The 20,326-nt window shown below is 45.5% G+C and overlaps 1 protein-coding gene across 1 annotated transcript in view; it reads right to left on the bottom strand.

Moving 5' to 3' along the window:
• Positions 1–557: 557 nt before the first annotated feature.
• Positions 558–20,326, bottom strand: part of LOC147724939 (testis-specific serine/threonine-protein kinase 5-like) — a 244,028-nt gene continuing 224,259 nt past the window's right edge. Inside the window, exon 8 of the mRNA XM_086967091.1 lies at positions 558–1,042. Within this exon, the coding sequence (XP_086823217.1) occupies positions 558–1,042 (485 nt within the window). The remainder of the gene's footprint in view (positions 1,043–20,326) is intronic.

The raw sequence follows: 20,326 nt of genomic DNA on the forward strand, positions 1-20,326 counted from the left end.
AACACCGAGCAACCGAGCAAATGTACATTTTTAAATATCAGTCTGGAAAATCTGCTCTGCTGGTCACCTCAAACCAAACATATAAGGGACTGTCATCTAGTAAGGGAATCATGAACTGATGTAGGACCTAAAGGTATTGTCTGCTGACTTTATGAAACACAATATGGCTGAAACAGACACTCATGATAAGAGCAAGGGCTGATACTGGACAACTAGTAGGCAAGTAGGAAGACATTGCTTTAGTAGAGCATGTGCATAAACAGATAGCCAGTCCAGTGATGGTAATAATATTATGAGTGTGACATCTTGGCAGAAATAGATCCATAGATGGTCACACTTTGGCCTTCTCAGTAGTATTGGAGTGGTCTAAGAAAGCCTAGCATAGAAAGGCATGTATGAGGCAGTTTCTGGGCTTTAAGGTGAGTACAGCAGGCCTCAAAGAAATAATAGGACAGAAACATGAATTGATGAGTGGAGAAGGAGGTGGTTTTATTTCTTTCAATGGTTCTTTGGCCCTTTGCGCTTCAAAGCAGAGTTTACAATGTGCGGGGCGCTGTCTAGGTTTTGGGTCTAGACAGCCATGTAGTCTGTCGTGGGGGGTCCTTGCCCTTGCTCCAGGGTGACGCCAGACCCTTGCCGATGGCTGCCATGGGGTAGAGCGAGATGAGCTGCTCACTCTGCTTGCTGATCACCATGGGCCCCTTTGTCATTTTTTCTCTGGATGTTTTTATGGAAGAGTGTGAGCTGGACAGGTGTGCAGGAGAGTCTTCCATCTGCAGGTTTGGCAGGTTGTGGAGGAGATTTGGTTGTGTACCTGTTCCAGAACGGTACATGAAGATCCTGGAGTTCTTGCTCTCCTTGTCATCTTGTTGAATTGGAGAGAGCATCTGGACAATTGGCTTGGGCTGGCCTGATTGTTTTGAAGCAAGGTCCGTTGCTTTTTTATTGTCAGTCAGGGAAATAGGTGCCAACCATGAGGAGCTGTCGAGAGCCTTTAGAGTGTTGTTCTTTGGTGAAAATGTAATGCTAGGTGGTTTCTTCCCTGCAAGAGAAAGTAAGTCAGCGTGAGGTCTAATACATGGAACATTTGAACAAACAACTCATGGTACATCCAACTGTGCAGAAATAGAGAGGAGTCAAAGATCTACAGGTCTCATTTAGAGTTATTAGGTATCAGAAGAGTGACGAGACCTTCATTAAAAGACTTTCCGTGGATGAAGAGGTCTATGATGGATTTAACTCTGCCTTGCTATTTTTGTTTACAGGCATAATTTCACCAGAAGATTTTGCACCAGTGGAAAATCCTCCAGTAGATAATTTACCACTTCTTCCACAAATCAGCACTTTTTCTGATCCCACCAAACTCAAAGGCAGACTTTCATTTCCTTAGGACTGTATAGCATCCACCTTTTGCCATAATTACTTTTATACCTGCAGTCAAACAGCATTACTGGTATCACAAACCAGTATTACTAATGAGCAAAAAAAAGTTGACAAATTAACTTTACTTCCTGATTACCATTTACATTTGGTGAGTGCTTCCATTGAGGGGCAATGTACTCTAAGCGAGGGGACTGCCTATCTTACCCCATTATGCTCAGCCACATCAAATGTGTTGACTGCCCTGAAATCGGTATCTGGCTAGAGCATGTCCAGTGGCAGTGGTGCTGCCATCTTGTCAGAGGGATGTACGTTGTTACAACACATGCTTTTACCACGCATGCCTTTACAACGCAGGTTTTTCAACGCAAGTCGTTACAACGACTTGCGATTGGGGAGTACTGGATAGTAAATAGTTTAATTTACTATTCCAACTCCAGTCCCCGTGGATAGTAGGGAAGGTGTTGGATAGTAAATTAAACTATTACCTATCCTAGAGCGCCCCCCAGTGCAATTCGTTATAATGACTTGCGTTGTAAAGGTACTGCGTGGTAAAAGTTGCGTCGTAAAGGATGTTTCCCTGTCAGAGTGCTTTGGTCTTCTATAAGTTCAGAATGAAAGTTAAAGGACAACTGGTGGGATGTGGACCGCCAACACAATCAACTTTGTTTCAAGGCAGCAGACCTTTGACCCACCCTCAACCTCATCTTCACATTTATAACCACACATTGGAGCACAAACCTAGAAAGCTCCTATATGGTAAGAGTCCCTCCATATTAAAGAGCGTTATAGAGAGATTACTCATGCCCCAGTTGGCCCTCGGGCGAGAGCGAGAGATAAAAGCCCGCAGGTTCATTGTAAAAATATGGAGATGCCATTCAATTTTTTAATTTGTGGTTACTTCTACCAGTGCTGATAGCACAAAACATCCTTCCGTTGATGGAGGGTGGGCCAGTAGGGGTCTGACAGTAAACCAGTGGACAGCCCAGGTGTAAACTTTGGAAAGGGGCCCAACAGCATTTACAATAGTACTTTTTGAGCATAGCGTATCTTAATGGTATTGAAGAAACAGTGTTAAACATTTACAGGGTTATAGAAAAGGCATGAATAATGAAGCTATAATAGGGTATAGGCCAGCTGGTCTTAGGAATCTTCACAGCTGTGAAGGTTTTTATTCCGCCATGTGAACTTTTTCTATTTATACTCTTGTATCAAAAAAAATTATAAAATGCACTATGTATTCAGATAGGTGGATAGCAGGTGATTGACCCAATTGGATGATAACATAGAAGGGTACTTATCACTAGTGGTGCAGAAAAGTCCACAACAGTGGTACTAGACACCATATACACAAAGAAGTGCATAATTTGTAGAGATATTTGGGTTGATAAAAAAATGTATTCCGATTTTGTTGCATTAAGCTCATATGACCAAGGCAATATGTATAAGCAAGGAATGGGAGCCACTAATAACTAATGGCAGTCCATTCATACAGGTAGACCAATGTTCTCTTACAGGAGATCCTCATCAATAGCCATGAGCATTAGAATATTGCCACACACCATGGCATAACACATGTATGTATATATATATATATATATATATATATATATATATATATATATATATATATATATATATATATATATATATATATATATATATATATACATACATGTGTTATATATATATATATATATATATATATATATATATATATTTACACCATATTCTGAACCAGCGTCCAAACTATGCAGCCTATGTTAAAGGGCTAAAAATTCCCCATGTACATTGAATTTTCCCTTTAATAAACCTTTTACCAGTCACAAGCATTTCTGTAAATAGAAAAATAGAGATCATAAGGAACAAAACAGTCTTTATTTAAGAGAAAATTGTAAGGGAATACAAAGGCGCTAATAGGCTGCATTAAAAGTACAAAAAGAAAATATTGGCACTGTGACATTTTGACCTTCAAGACCTCCTGTATCCCATCATGCCCCAAAGGTGACAGTTAGGTCAGTTTTTTTCCGGCTCCTTCAGTGAGGATCATTAAACTCTCTCCGTTTTTTACTTTTACTCCTAGTGAGGTAGAATTCGACCGGAATTTTGATTTTTTTTTCCTGTCAACAAATGATTTAACTTTTTGTCAAGTGCCCTGCTTGAGTCTTGCCACCATTGTCAGAAGCTCTCTAAAAGAGCTTTAAAGGGTAGAGAGAAGATACATCTTCATCGGCTTCAAGAGAGGAAAACAACAGAATCAAAAGGCACGGCTACCTGTCTTCACAATGCTCCATCCAGAGGCAGATCACCACAAAGACATGAAAAAAGGAGAACAAGATCTACTTCCAGAGGTAGGAAAATACCTGTTTGTTCTCCGTCGGTACCGAGATTGATGTTGAAGGTGCCTGCGCCGACGAAACAATGGCATCCGATGTCGAAGGACTCTACACCAAGATGTCCTCCATAGACAGCAATACACAAGTCGCCGAAGACCACAGGGTCAAGGCAAGTCCACTGCTAGACATCAAAGCAAGAGAAGTCTCCATCAATGACGAGGCACCTGCATCGGACAGTCACCCATCGACGGCCTCCCATCGTCATTCGACATTGAGGCATACTGCGACAAAGACTCCGTCACCGGCTTCCCTTCGCCGCTCAATGTCGAGATACACTTCTCCAAGGCAATCTCCGTCGGCGGCAACCAGGTGGCCCTCAACATCGAGGCACAGTTCTCCATTGGTTGCAACTAGGCGCCGTTCGACGTAGAGGTGCTCTTCTCCATTGGTGGCAACCAGGCGACGCTCGATGTAGAGGCACACTTCTCCATTGGCAGCAACCTGGCGCCTCTCAATGACGAGGCACACATCTTCGTAGTTGGCATTGAGATGCCAATCGACATCGAGTCAAACACCTTCTAGGCACTCTCTGAGATGGCAGCAAGACCGGGTCAACTTCGAGACATTACTACTTGCCTCAACATTGTGTCCAGTCCACAAGGCCACTGTTGTCGACAGCACCTCGTCGCTCATCATCAGGGCAGCATTCTTCCGCTGACAGGCCTATGCAGCATGAAAGGGGTTCAGGTGCATCTTCAGGAACTTCTGCCCACTCCTCTGCAATCGGACAAACAATTCCCCAACACCAGAGGCTTGGGAGACACCTGATCATCTTTCTCCACATTGGCTGGAGAGTGTCTGCCACTGGGCAGTGCCACAGAGTTCGGATTCACAATACTCTGACATATTCACCCTCAAGGTCTCCCCCAAGGATACCATCTCCAAAGCCACCCCGAAGACTCCTAGCAGAGGCCAGTGCTCCAAGGTCCTCAACGAGATCCAGGGTACCTAGAGAGACCACGATTAAGGCAACGAACAAGAAGCAGATGTCGACACAGGGCAAGATCCTGTACACCTGCAAGGAGATCTCGAAGGTCTCACTCACGTCAACAAGCACGTAGATCCCTTATATGGTCTACATCCACCAAATAATCATACAGGACTACTCACCAACTCTTACAGACATTCCACCAGTAAGAGTATCCCCAGTAGACAACCTAAATACATTCAATGAAGTGTTGTTGAGAGGGGTTGCCAAACTGAACCCAGATATTCTATCGCCCGCAACAACCTCATCGGTCCTTCTCAAGGCCATATTTGATTGGTCCTCCTCAAGATCATTGCTACCCTTGTTCCAACTCTTCTCCAGCCGGTCATGGACATTTTCCTTACCCCAGTCTCCTTTCGAGCGGCTCCTGCAAGAATTATAAAAAAGTATAAAGTTCTGGATCAGGAACTGACCCCCCCACCAGACTTGGTTATTATAGCCGCTGCCAAGAAGGCACACTCCATTGTGGCTTCATCTTCAGTCTCACCGGATAAGAACAGCAAGCAAATAGATTCTTTGGGTAGGAAAATGTGCAGCACATCTGCCTCTTTTAAGAAGGTATCTAGTGCACAAGCTTTACTAGGTTGCTATGTTAGAGCTCTATGGAACTCCTTGGTCAGATTCATAGAAACACTTCATAAGGAAGATAGACAGGACTATGAAGAGTTCCTGCAAAAAGGAGGTCTGATAGGTAACCAAGTAATTAGTGTGGTGGCAGATGGCTCTGACCTTGCAGCCCACGGCTGTTTCCATAATATATGTGACCGACATTTGTCAGGGCTTCATCTCAGAGACACAGCAACACATCCTCAATCTACCTTTCACCGAAATTCATTGTTTGGCTCCCAAATAGAAGCTGAGATTGCAAAAATGAAAACCGAGTTGGACTCTTTTAAGGTCGTAGGCCTAGAAAAAAGAAAGGACTTCCGTTGATGGTACCTTACTTGTGACAGACGTCCTTACCATCAGAGGGTTCAGACCCTCACTAGGCCCAACTCCAACAATAACTACAACGAGCCAGATCTCGGCCACAATTGGACCTTCTCTTACTAACTTTGGTGCGCTGGGATGGTTCCCGACATCAGTTCTTGAAGGTTCTGGTCTGTCCGAGGTAAGGGCAACCCTTTCAGGTAGCCATTGTGCTGCTGATAATGTGTCACCAGAGGAGCCTGTGCCTTCCAGAAGAGAAAACCCCCCAAAGGGAAAAAACCTCTTACGGCAGGTTGAGACTCCAGGAATCTAAAAAAGGCGAAGGGAGAAGGACAAAAAAGGCCAGAAAACACTGACAAGGAATATAGACCTAAAGACAGGAAGCTCCAGGCAAGAGCATTAGACTACAACGATTCAAAATAGGAACAAGAAGCGACGATGCACCAGACAGGAGTAGAGTGCACCAAAAGGAAATAGGACACACCAGCAGGAGCACAGAGTGTTGCAAAGCAAGGAAATGAAAGATTCCGCCCCTTATTTACCCATAGATAGGATGTGATGTAATAGGAAGTAAGCAGTCGCCATCTTAGATAGGGAAAAAGTACTGAAAAAGATAGGAAAGGTTGCCATCTTCGCATGGTGCAACAAAACCTCTCCCAAAGTCTTCTGAGAGCAAGGCTGTGGAATTATGGAAAGAAGAAAGGCAAGAAGATGGCCCCCGTGCAGAAGTATGGCTATCTGGATATCTCTTGTTCTGTTCCCCAGATCAATCAGAGGTAAGAAGTGCTGAGCTTAATTATAAATACTACAAGAGGTTACGGAGGAGGCTGGCTTAGTATATGGTGCACACTTACTTAAGTGATGCACCCTTTACTAATCCAGACAACCCTTATGGTGATTTGAGTGGTCTTTGATATCCATAGAAAGCTCTCAAGGTGGTAGCTATGAAGAGAAAGCTTCAGGCTTATCTAGAAGGTGTGTTATCCAGCTTGTTTTACCAGTTTAATTATGTAGTGTAGGTTAAACAAAACAGAACCACACAGTGTTTATATAACAATACTTCAATTTATTACACAACACTCACTAACACATTGGTATATCTCCTACCTGGAGATATCAACACAATACACCAAAATACTTCAAATACAATAAGGTAAGTAGCACAAAGTACAGTGGTCTCCAGGGGGAGACCAAACCATATATTATGATAGTGGAATGGTACTGCAAAGGAGGACGGGACTTCAACCGAAAGACCTGAGGAGCCAGGGACACAAGAAATCACCCAAGGTAAGAACCCAGGAACCCCACGGAGGTTGTGTGTAGAGTGGGAACACAGCCACATGACCAATGAAAGTCAAACGAAAAGTTGCGGTTGCAGTTTTGTAGAAAAGGGACCCTTTCCAGAGGATCCTGAAAAATTCACTTGGAAGATGAAAGGATTGGAGCGCCACCCAACCCACGGATACCCCGGATACCATGTTACCTACACCAGGGAAGCCAGGTGCATAGGGGTGAAGAGAGACCGGAAACCTCCCTAGATGACAATGGAAGACTTGGAGAAAAGTGCCTCTAGAGAAGATGGTGAAGAAGTCCAATGGAATCCAAGGGTGGATTCTGGTAGTGAAGAACCTGCAAGCAGAGGGGACAGAGTCTACGCCACTCAGGAGTGACCAGTAGGCACAGAAGAGCAATGGCCACCGATGTGGGACGGTTCAGAGGAGATGATGATGACCTTGTTGCTGCAGCTGTGAGGACCAGGCGATGCTGAGGAAGTCCAGGAGCCGTAGACTGGCTGTCCCTTGTCGGATGCTGGTGACTAGGTGGTTGATGTCTGCCGGGAGCAACAACAAGCCTTGATAGCTCCAACTGGCGTGGAGATCGAAGTAGGAGCAACATTGGAGCCAGCAAAGTCCAAGGAACACACCAACAGCAAGAGAGTCCAAGTAGGCCCAGAGCAAACAGGGGATTCCACTGGAACAGGAGATGACCCTAATGAAGGCATAGGAGTCATAAGAGGACCTCTAGAAGCGTACCATAAAGGAAGACCCGCGGTGCTGAGGATACGGTGAGGATGCTGTACATGGCAGGAAGAGATGCTGGAGCCTCGTGTAGCCGGAAGATCTCTGGTGCCAAGCCAACAAGCCTTGGCAATGGTAAGTCAACACGGTGTACAAAGGTTCTGTCCCAGCTGTTCCGTCGAGGGATTCTGGCCTCAAAATTGCAGAGAGTACAGGTTAGGCCTCGAGGGAGTTGTAGAACCACCACCAGTGTTTCTCGGGAAGCCCATAGGACGACAGGAGCAGCAGGCCGGTCAACTTTGTTTCCTGCAGGTGCAGGGGAGTGACTATTTTACTCTAAGGGAGATTACTTCAGGTGTCCTTGATGCCAACAGATCTGTTGAAGATCCCGGAAGAAGCTCAGACACAGATGGCGGAGAAGACTTGTGGATCAGCGAGACCAGGAGCAGCAGGAGTATTCCTTGGTGCAATCTCAGTTCCAAACAAAGTCTAAGTGTCCACACAGTCAAAGCATGACATAGTTTCAGGCTTGAGTCTTGTCCGACGATGAATCTAAGGAACCACCCACAGGTAAGTCCTTAAGTACCCTAGGGAAAGGGTAGGAATGACTCAGGGGTCCCTCTTAGAAGAGGGGCTAGACAGGGGGGGGGGATACTCCTATGTCCTTTGTTGAACTGGAGTATGTAAGGAGGGCACCAAAGTTGCCCTTCAAAGCCGTCTGGTGGTGCTGACAAGCACCCACACCCCAGCCCAATACACTAAGTCCTGTCTGGGAGGTGGTCACACCTCCCTGTGACAGGAAACCTATTGTTCTACCTTCCCCTGCTCGCTTGGCTCAGCAGCAGGGGGCAGAATCGTGTCTGTGGTTGGCAGCAGCATTAGTTTGCTCTCAGACCCTGAAAGGCTGTTCCCGGGAGTACAGGGGGTACTCCAAGGGAGCCCCCCAGTACATCGAATCATATTTCCAACACTGGAATCGGTGTTGGGGTATGATTCCAGCATGTTTGTTACCAAGTATGACCGGTTTTGGTGTAGCCACTTTATTGTTAGACATCTCGTATTGACTGTATGTTTTATAATGTCTGACTGCTCTTACAAGGCCTTGAGAATCGATTGCAGGGTTTGTAGGGTGTCCTGCTCATTCAGGGGCAACCTCACACTTCTAACCAAGTACCATGCCCTCAGGACTGTAGAGTCTGCCATAGGGCAGGCCTATAGTCACAGTTTAAGTGGACTCCCATGAGTGGCACAATACATGCTACAGCTCATGGGAGACCCCTGGTGTACCTATTCCCTGGTTATCTTAGTACTATAAACTAGGGACCTACAAGGGTACACCGGTAGCCAATTGTGGATGTACTAAAGTATTTACCATGGTCAATTTAGGGAGAAAGCACAGTGACTTGGGTCCTGAACAGCAGGATCCCAGTCATACTAGGTAAAAAACATACTGACACCAAGCAAAAAGTGGGGGTAACCATGAAAGCAGATCCTACTTTCCCACAGCCGTGGTCCCAAAACTGGAACTGCGCAGTCTCCTGGACATTTCATGCAGCCCTACAACTCTGCGGCGTGCCCGAGGGAAAAAGACAGTGAGGGCCTAACATCAATAGCGGGCCATCACGGGAGACCACGATGCACCCGAACAGGGATGTGAGTTACTGCAGGCTGAATCACGCCATGCAGACATGAGGACACTGCGGGCTGCCGTGCAAGCCACAGCGGTGTGGGGGTGGATGCAGCGGGCTGAGCACAAACCGCTCTGTTATGTAACCCATGGCGTAACAGATCTCACTACCCACCCCGCAGATCAACAAGTGAACAAGGAGCTAATAGACAACCACCAGCTCCTTCCAAGACACCAGGAAAACAAGGAAGTGTCACTTCTCCTGTTGCTGTTACCTTCGCAAGTGGGGTGACGTATCGGTGAACAGCGAAACAAGTGGAACAACATCACCAGCGACAACTGGGTGCTGAATATTGTAGAGAATGGATATGCACTGCATTTCAAATCCCCAGCTTCACAAGTTCCACAAGTAAAAACTTCTCATCACCAGCAAAAGCTTCTACAGAATGAAGTTCTCAACCTTCTTTGCAAAGAGGCCATAGAGGCGGTCCCCCTCTCTCAGAGGAGAGTGGCAGTGTATTCTCAGTATTTCCTAGTAAGCAAAAAAGGCCCCAACAGAGAATTCAGACCTATTCTGGACTTATGCGCCCAAACAGATACATAAGAAAGGAGAAATGTAGAATGCTTCCTCTCCACCAGATATACCCCAGCTCCATCAGGGGGACTGGATGTGTTCAATTGACCTTCAGGATGCCTACTTGCATATCCCAAATGCCAGGAAGCATCAGAAGTTTCTGAAGTTCAAAGTGGCATCCAAACATTAACAGTTTGGAGGCCTGAAATTAGCTCTTCACGCATTCTCCAAGTGCAAGGCCATCATAGCAGTAGCCTTATGAAGGAAAAGCGTATTGATCAGACGACTGGCTGATAAAAAGCTTCTCTCCAGATCAAGCAAGGAAACATTACCATGTTTCATATCTAGACCCTCCTATCTTTCGTATCTAGATCCTCCAATCTTTAGGTCTCCACTTCAATGCCAAGAAATCCATCCAGATTCCAACTCAAGGGCTGCACTAGGTGTGACCATGGACATAAAAATTGCAATAGTCTCTCCTTCTGAGAGACTATCCTCAATTGCATGGAAGTGTTCTTACACACGCCGCACCCATCAGGCAGACAGATGAATTCGCTACTGGGGTCCCTGGCCCCATGCATATTTGTGGTCCTAAAAGCCAGACTGCACATGAGGCTACTTCAACAGAATATGGAGGATCAATGGAACCAATACACAAACCATTGGAACATAAGGCTCACTCCATCACAAGCAGCAATGAGTTCACTACTGTGGTGGTCCCAACTGAAAAATCTACTCATCCGTGTCCCGTTTCACCAGGACACTCCTGTAGGAGACTGGCAAAGTATATGGTATACACCTATTGGTGAGGCAACGTGCAGAGTCCAGGCAACCATTACTGATAATATAGAAGTGGTCCCTGATAACCAAAGCTCTCAAGGTGGAGCTGTGAAAAGCAGCTAAGGCTTATTCAGGAGGGTATAAAGTGGGAATATTACCATACAGTAAGTCAGTGAAGCTTACACACAAGACAGAACCACACCAGTGTTAAAAAAGTACCTTGGATTTATTATACACCAAACTAAAACTATTTTGGTATATATCCTAACAAGAGATATCAACACACAATAAAATATACTTCAAAACAGGTTAGAAAAGCACATAAAACACAGGGGCCCCAATGGGGGGCCAAACCATATACTATGTAAATGGAATGCAAGGTGAGTACCAAACCAAGGCTAACCACCGCATGAAATAGGAACCAGGGGGAGCACGGCACCACGACTAGGCGCCCATGTTCCTAGGTGATACCCCAGGTCAGTGTCCATAGGATAACGTGGATAGGTCGCGTTGGAGTTTTACTGTTTTCGGACCCTTTCCAGAGAACCTGAGGAAACCCGTTGGAACCTGGGTGGTTGGAAGACACCCCCACCTGTGGATACCCATAGAACAAGGATACCTACACCAGGGAGCCCGGGTGAGAAGGTGCAAGGTGGTGTCGGAATCGCCCGTTGTCGACATTGAGGATCCTTGGATTTCCAACTACTACAGAGTCTTGTGGACCAGGTCGGTAGAACCCAGACGTGGATTTCAGACAAGGAGTATCTGAAAACAGAGGGGACAGAGTCCAAACCACCTGGAGGTGGTCGTAGAGGAGCAGGAGCACAATGCCAGCCCTTGTCTGAGGTATTTTACTGTCGCACGGAGGTCTTGAATCTGCAGCTGTGGAGCACAGGCAACATTGCAGAGGCACAGGAGACATCCATGAGCTGTCCCACATCGGCTGACTTGATGCAGGCAGGTCAGTGGCCAGCATAACCTCCAACAAGCCTTGGCAAATGCAACAGAAGTGTTTCACAATGCTTAGTTGCAGACCAGCTAGGTCTGAGGGACTCACCCAGGCATGGTAAGTCGGGGTCAGCCCCTAGAAAGCAGGACAGCCAGCAAGAATCGATGGAGATCCCAGGAAGACCCTCTGGCAGCAGGCCCAGGGAGTCGTAGGGAGGCGTCAGCAGCACACTGAAGATGGAGGCCCATATCGCAAAGGGATGCAGGGGGGACATCACTCTTGGAGCTGTTTGATGCAAGAGGCTGGGGCTTCTTGGAGCTCGAAGATCCTTGGTTTCGAGATACAACAAGCCTTGGCAATGGCAAACAGATGTATTGCACAAGGATTGAGTTCCAGTAGGCTGGAGAGGGATTACAGTCTCCGAAGTAGCAGGGAAGATAGGCCAGGCCTCTGTAGAGCCACCAAACTACCATGTATATTGTAGAGCCTTGCAGTGTCCGTGGACAGCAAGGTTCCACACACCGGTCGTCGTCGTCGAGGTGCCTGTGGATGCAGGGGAGTGACTCCTTCACTCAAAGGGAGATTACTTCTAGCTATCTTGATGCATGCAGAGTCCTTGACATGACTGTCATGACAATAGTGTCACGGCCTGACAGAGGCCCAGGATGAGAACTCCGCGAGCTACAATATTGGTGGCGGCCTTGGCCAATGTGCAGTAAACCTTAATGCTGAGTACAATCCATTTGGTAATGTTCTATTCCTGCACTGCTTTCCCCTTCCTCGCTCTGGTGAGCCCAGAAGAGAGCTGATCATGCACCCGGTGTTCTTTGGTACAATCGATGTAGAATAACAAATTTATTTTAGGATCCAGGTTGTGGAGTCTCTCCTCCTTTTTGTAGGTTTAAGGTGGAGCAAAGAAGGTTGGCAGCTTGATGCTCTGGCCATCATGGAAAGGTTTCACCACCTTTGGCAGAAAAGAGGCACGCATTCTGGAAGAAACTGATTTGATGGCCACCAAGAGGGCGATCTTTATTGTAAGGAGTCTTAGGGGGCAACTATGCATAGGTTCACATGGTGAACACATTAATAAGAGTAAAACCAAATCAACGTGCAATCCAGGCATAGCAAAAAAGATGTTGGAGGCCCTTTATAAAATGTGTCACAACAGGTGACTGAGGGGTGAAGTGACAACTGCAGAAAAGCTGAGGTAGCGGACAGATGCACTTTTACTGTCCGGGCTTAACAAAAAAATAACAGCAACACTTTGTGACAAGGGTGCAGAAAGAGGCTCAACGCAGACATTCAGTCTCTGTGGAGGAACACCTGGCTGCCAAGATGACCTCACAGACTTCTGGAAGAGGATCGTAGACTCTCAACTGCCACTGCTCAATCCCCAAGCATGAAGGCGCAGGTTCAGGTGGGAGACCCTGCCCTATTGCTGTGACAGAAGTACATCCCAAAAGGGCAGCCTGATCGGAGTACGCATGCTTATGCTTTGGAGCTCGGGATACCACAGTCTCTGTACCCAATCCAGAGCCACAAAGATGACTTAGGCCTGGTACATCCAGATATTCTTAATTACCTCAAAAGGTATGGCAGCTGTGGGTAGAATACACACTCCAGTATTCCTACCATGAAACAGACAACCAAAAGGTCCCACTCAGAAGATCACAGGATTCCTGTGTAAGTGCTGAAGGGAGGGTGTGAAAGTTATCCTTATGGAAGAGGAAGCCTCACACACACACCAGTAACTTCTCCCCACCCTGGTAGGTCAGTGTCATCAGGGCGGACTCGACCTCCTGTAGGACACAGCGGAGGAGGGAGTTCTTAGATAACCGCTACTGGATCAAAGAGGGCTCCAGACCAGTGGGTTAAAAATACCTTAATGTATCCCGGCTATTTGCCTTTATTGGTGAGGGCATCAGGTTAAAAATGAGTGGATTGGTAGTTTGAGAAAAATTACTCACACTGCCATGCGAGTTAGGCCAACATGTTTATATCCATTCTTGAAGCCCATACAGGTCTGAGGCATTCCTCAGGGCCATGAATCTCAAGTTACCTCTTGGAGGCCAATTTACCTGGTGTCTAAGGGCCCGATGTAGGTAAATGCCATTTACCGATTTTAAAATACCGAATCCTACCGATTCGGTATTTCAAAATCGGTAAATGGTATGTAGGTCCCAACATCTGGATTCGTTACCGAATCCTTAACAATTCTATAATTACCGATTCGGTAAATACCGAATCGGTAATGGCCATTCATTCCTATGGGCTTTGAAGCCCATAGGAATGATTAGGCATTACCGATTCGGTATTTACTGAATCGGTAATTAAAGAATTCACAAGGGTGCAGGGGGTGTCACTTTGACACCCTCTGGCACCCCCAAAACAGGCACAGGTGCCATGTGGCAGGCATACCTGCACTAAGGGCAGGTCTGCCTGTCACATGACATAGGTGTGCATGCACACATGTGCATGCACACCGGAATCGGTATTTTACCATGGATTTGTATTCCATGGTAAAATACCGATTCTGTAAGCCATGTGCAGAAGGTACATTGCCTACCTACATTGCATTTTCGGTAATTTTACCGAATCGGTAAATATTACCGAATCGGTAATTATTTTACCGATTCGGTACATATTACCGAATCGGTACATTTACCGATTCGGTAATGATACCGATTCGGTAAAATTTCCGAAAATGTGCCCCTACATCTCAATAGCCCTTTACCGATCGGAAACGGCCAAAAATCGGTATTTTCGGCCGTTTCCGACCGGTAAAGGGCTACCTACATCTGGCCCTTAGTGGGATGGAAAAGATGTGAAAAATGTATAACAGAACACTAATGTGCTCATGGGATCCCTCCTAAAATGCACGGTAAGAGCAACCTAATAAGAATAAAACAACTGAATGTTACATGTTTTAATACGTAAACAGATCACCTTCCCTGTGTAAATAGATAAACAGTGATGTGGGGTGCAAGTGACACTGCAAGGCACCCACAGCACTCGAAGCACACGTGATAGGTCAATGAAACATGCAAGAGCTAGATGCATGCGTCATGCGAAATGGCGAAACAAACAGTGCAACTGATTTCAGTATTACTGTACTGTATTTGCTCATTGGCTCTCTTACTCTAGATTACAAAAGACACCAGCTTACTGGTCAGAGATGGGGATGGTGTCCTTTGTAGTCACACACAAGTAAGATCAAGGTTCAGAAGGTAAAAAAAAAGTAAGCTCATTTATCAGATAATTCGGTACCTACTCGCCAGGAGTAGAAGAGTATGGTAATAACTTACCTCTTTTTGTAATACAGGCATAAGGGGGAGAAGCATGACATTAAGTAACTATAACTCTTAGGAGGCTCCGGTAAAAGGATGAGTAGAAATTGTGCTTCACGCACACTTAAGTATGTCAAAATCATGCAAAAAGAACTGCTTATTTTTATTTCTTTTATTTGCAGAGTTTTATATAGCACTGGCTAGACCTGGTGGTATAAGAGCACTTTACATGAGGATTACCTAGATAGAAAATGACATCAGTTACAGAAGCCTAGTTTCACATCGGGGAAAAAAACAGTGTTACTCAGTAACAAGAGTTGCTATAGCATAGAATGAACGTCTGACAGAATATCGATGGACAGAAAATCGACCTACAAAAATATCACCACAAAAATATCGAAGTCAAAAATATCGAAGTCCAATTGACATAATGGTAAGTATAAAAAATATTGGAACAAAAATATTGTTGTCAAAAATATCGATGTTTTATTAATGTTTTAATAAATATTTAAAAATAATAACAAATACATATAACATTTAAATAAATTAAACATATACATATACATGAATATATATACATAGTGCAACAATAGGAAAAGCGTTAGCTAGCGTAGGGGTAAAAATTACTATTCCCACTCCAGAGAATGCAACAGTAGGGAAAGCGCTGGATAGTGTAGGGGTAGAAATGACTATTCCCACTCTAGAGAGTGCAACAGTAGGAAAAGCGTTGGATAACGTAGGGGTAAAAATTACTATTCCCATGTGTTAAAAATAACATACTTATAAATCAAATAAATATTGTAATTAAATAATAATTTATTAATAAATTAACAATAAATAAAATAAAAACTACAAATATATCAAAATAATAATGACTTTAATAATGTTAAATACGTCCCACCCTGTTCCCCAATAAACACACAACACACTCCACATAAAATGTCACACAATTAATGTAATTTACAATTAATCAATTATTAAAATTAATTTGCAATTAATAATTAACAATAAATTAATTATCAATGCCAATAAATAACATTTAATAAAAATTAATAACCGATTAATAATTAATTAAAAAATAAACTAATCAATACCCATTTATTGTATTAATTATTTAATTACAAATACATTACTTCACACCCTATTCCCCTATAAACCCACAACTCACTCAAATAATACATTAATAGAAATCATATCTTTATAAATTATTAATAATTAATTACCAATTAATAATTAGTTAATACATTCATTATTAATACCAATAATACATTTTTCTTACTTAATAAAATTAATACTTCCCACCCTATTCCCCTATAAACCCACAACTCACTCCAATCATAAATTAATACAAATAATATAATTATCAATTAGTAATTTTTAATTACCAACTAATAATTAATTAACAATAAATTAATTAATAATACCAATAATTAAAAATAATAATGACTTAATTAAAATTAAATCACTTCCCACTCTATTCTCCTATAAACCCACAACCCGCTACAGAACTAAAACAGAAAATTTAAATAAAAATAAATAATTATTCCTAAAAATTATTATTTCATTTACTATAATTAAATTACTTCCAACCCTATTCCCCTATAAAGCCACAACCCACTACGGTTCTAAAACGCATAATTTAATAATTTCTAAAAAATGTATATATATATATTTGAAAAAACAGTACAATACTTAACACAAAATATAGAACACATACATATGAAATACATAATAAAATACATAACACTAATATAAATATCGATATTATTAACATTGATAATTTAACTATTGATATTACTAACATCGATATTTCTTACCTCAAATTCGATATTCTGGTTGTCGATATTCTTGATATCGATATTCTGTCCCTACGATATTTGAAACTCGATATAAATGTACTTCCATATAAAAAATATGATCAGGGTCAAGGCTGATTTGCATTTAGCCATGGCTGAACTGGGGTGGTGTGGAGTGCAAAAAACCAATGGATTTAGGCCCAGATCTCTGTACTGGGGTGAATGTATGACATTGTTCTGCATTCTGTCCATCAATTGTTGTTTTTGCATTTGTCACCCCAAGTGGGATGGGTATGCTCAGACGTGAGTTCCATGCTCTCCACACCACTGGAGTCAAGCTATCCTGGCTGAAGACGGCTAATAGCCAGAAACCGGTCCTAGGATGCTTTATTCCTGTCCAGGAAAGACATGGCTTGGCAGTTCGGCCTGGACTGTTCCCATAAGGCACAGGGTCAAGGCTGATTTGCATATAGTCATATCTGAACTGGGGTGGTATGGAGTGCAAAAAAACAATGGATTTAGGCCCAGATCTCTGTACTGGGGTGAATGTATGACATTCTTCTGCATTCTGTCCATCAATTGTTCTTTTTACATTTGTCGGCCTGAGTGGGATGGATATGCTCAGACGTGAGTCCCATGCTCTCCACACCACTGAAGTCAAGCTATCCTGGCTGAAGATGGCCGATAGCCAGAAACCGGTCCTAGGATGCAGGAAAGACATGGCTTGGCAGTTGGCTTGGTCTAGCAGCCTCAGGGTCAATCTCTCTGAAATCCAGGATAGAGGCTGAAACATCGGAATCATAGCCTGAATATCATGGACTCACCGCTCAGATAAAAGGAAGTGTCTGAGAGGGAGTTACATGTCACTTTGGCATGGTTATAGTGAACCCCAGCGAATGCAGAAGGTCCAGTGTAATCTGGAGATCTAGAGATGAGTGACGACTGCCTGAGGCGAGCTGGCCTTCAACAGCCAGTTGTCGAGGTCAATCAATCAATCAATCAAAACATTTGTAAAGTGCGCTGCTCACCCGCTAGGGTCTCAAGGCGCTGTGGGGTGGGGGGGGGAGGCGTCAATCGCTACTGCCCGAACAGCCAGGTCTTGAGTTGTTTCCTGAAGGAGATATGGTCCTGGGTCAGCCGTAGGTGGGTGGGGAGGGAGTTCCACGTCTTGCCCGCCAGGTGGGAGAAGGATCTTCCTCTGGCGGTGGAATTGCGAATTCGTGGGACGGCGGCGAGGGCGAGGCTGGCGGATCGGAGCTGGCCGGTGGGTGTGTAGAATGTGAGGCATCTGTTGAGGTATTTCGGGCCCATGTCATGGAGAGCCTTGTGTGCGTGGGTGAGGAGTCTGAACGTGATCCTCTTGCTGACGGGGAGCCAGTGCAGGTCTTTGAGATGGGCAGAGATGTGGCTGTGACGAGGGATGTCCAGGATGAGTCGTGCAAAGGCGTTCTGTATGTGCTGGAGTCATTTTTGGAGTTTGGCTGTGGTTCCAGCATAGAGGGTGTTCCCGTAGTCCAGTCGACTGGTGACGAGGGCCTGGGTGACAGTCTTCCTGGTTTCGGTGGGGATCCAGCGGTAGATCTTTCGGAGCATCCGCAGGGTGTTGAAGCAGGATGATGAGACGGCGTTGACTTGTTTGGTCATTGTGAGGGAGGAGTCCAGGATGAAGCACAGGTTGCGCGCATGGTCCGTTGGCTTGGGGGCGGAGCCCAGGGCAGGTGGCCACCAGGAGTCGTCCCAGGCCGAAGGGGATGGTCCTATGATGAGGATTTCCGTCTGGTCTGAGTTCAGTTTCAGACGGCTGAGCTTCATCCATTCCGTGACGTCCTTCATTCCTTCCTGGAGGCTGGCTCTGGCGGTGGTGGGGTCGTTGGTGAGGGAGAGGATCAGCTGGGTGTCGTCGGCGTAGGAGATGATGTTGAGGTTGTGTTGGCGTGCGATGGCTGCGAGAGGGTTCATGTAGACATTGAATAGGGTGGGGCTGAGTGAGGATCCTTGCGGAACGCCGCAGATGACTTTGGTGGCCGCGGATCGGAACGGGGGGAGGCGGACTCTCTGGGTTCTTCCGGCGAGGAACGAGATGATCCACTCCAGGGCCGCTCCTTGGATTCCGGTGTTACTGAGGCGCTGCATCAGGGTGCGGTGGCATACAGTGTCGAAGGCTGATGAGAGGTCTAGAAGGATGAGGGCAGCAGTTTCCCCGTTGTCGAGTATGGACCTGATGTCGTCGGTAGCTGCGATGAGAGCGGTCTCGGTGCTGTGGTTTTCTCGGAAGCCGGACTGTGAGGGGTCAAGGGATCCGTTTGTCTCGAGGAAGGCGGAGAGTTGTTTGTTGACTGTCTTCTCGATGACTTTGGCCGGAAAAGGGAGGAGCGAGATGGGGCAGAAGTTCTTGAGGTCTGCGGGGTCCGTGGTGGGTTTCTTCAGGAGGGCGCTCAGCTCGGCATGTTTCCAACTCTCGGGAAGGTGGCGGATGCGAAGGAGCTGTTGATGATGTTCCGGAGTTGGGGTGCGATGATGGAGTCGGCTTTGTTGAAGATGTGGTGTGGGCAGGGGTCAGTTGGGGAGCCGGAGTGGATGGTGTTCATCAGGCGGGTGGTGTCTTCAGTGCTGACATGGTACCAGGTGCGGTGGGTGGTGGTGGCTGATGACTGGAACCCCTGACCTATGCAGATGGTCTGCAACCCACCACTATCACTTTTGTGAACACCTGAGTGTGGCTGGTATGGCTGAAGGGGAGCACAGTAAACTGAAAGTGTTTGTGGCGTACTTTAAACCATAGGTTACGTCTGTTGGCCGTCAGAACAGGTATATGGAAATATGTGCCCTGCAAGTCCAACACAACCATCCAGGGTCCAGGGCAAACAGGTCCTGACCAAACAAGAGCATTCTGAATTTCTCCTCTTCAGCAAGTAGTTGACAATGCATAGCTCTAGTATAGGGCGGAGGTCTCTGTCCTTCTTCAGCACAGGAAAGTAACAGGAATAGCAACCACCACCTACTTCTAATGTTGCCACTCTTTTGATGGCTCCTTTGACCAAGAGAACCTGCACTTCCTGACACAATAATCAATTTGGACCAGCCATTTGTCAGAAATTATGGACTGCAAGTGGGGCAGGTGGTGCTTTATTCTGGCGCCGACCGGTTGCCAGGGATGTTGCAATGGCATATTAATGGGGTCTGCTGGGGAGGTGGCAGACTGTGGAGACCTCTGGCCTTGGGTCCCACAATGTTTGTGGAAGCAGCATCCACGCCCACACAAGGACTGGGGAGTCTGCTGGCCATGGTGGCTGAGAGGAAATGGACGCAGCTGGTAACCCCTACCACAGCCACGTAAAGGAGTGGAAGACAGAATGGGGTTGGCATGGGGGCATGTAGAGTCCTAACAGGTGAGCGGAAGCCCTGCTGTTTTTGAAGCGCTCTAGTGCTGAATCTACCTTGTCACCAAAAAGCCAAGTGCCATTTAAGGGTATGTCCATAAGGGATGCCTAGACATCCCATGAGTAACCAGTGAACCTCAGCCAAGCGTGGCAATGAAGTGCCACCAACAAAGCAATGACTCTACCTACCGGGTCTGTTGTTTCCAGTCAGCAACGTATTG

Source organism: Lissotriton vulgaris, chromosome 4_1 (assembly GCF_964263255.1).
Source record: "Lissotriton vulgaris chromosome 4_1, aLisVul1.2, whole genome shotgun sequence".
In the NCBI taxonomy this organism is placed as follows: domain Eukaryota; kingdom Metazoa; phylum Chordata; class Amphibia; order Caudata; family Salamandridae; genus Lissotriton; species Lissotriton vulgaris.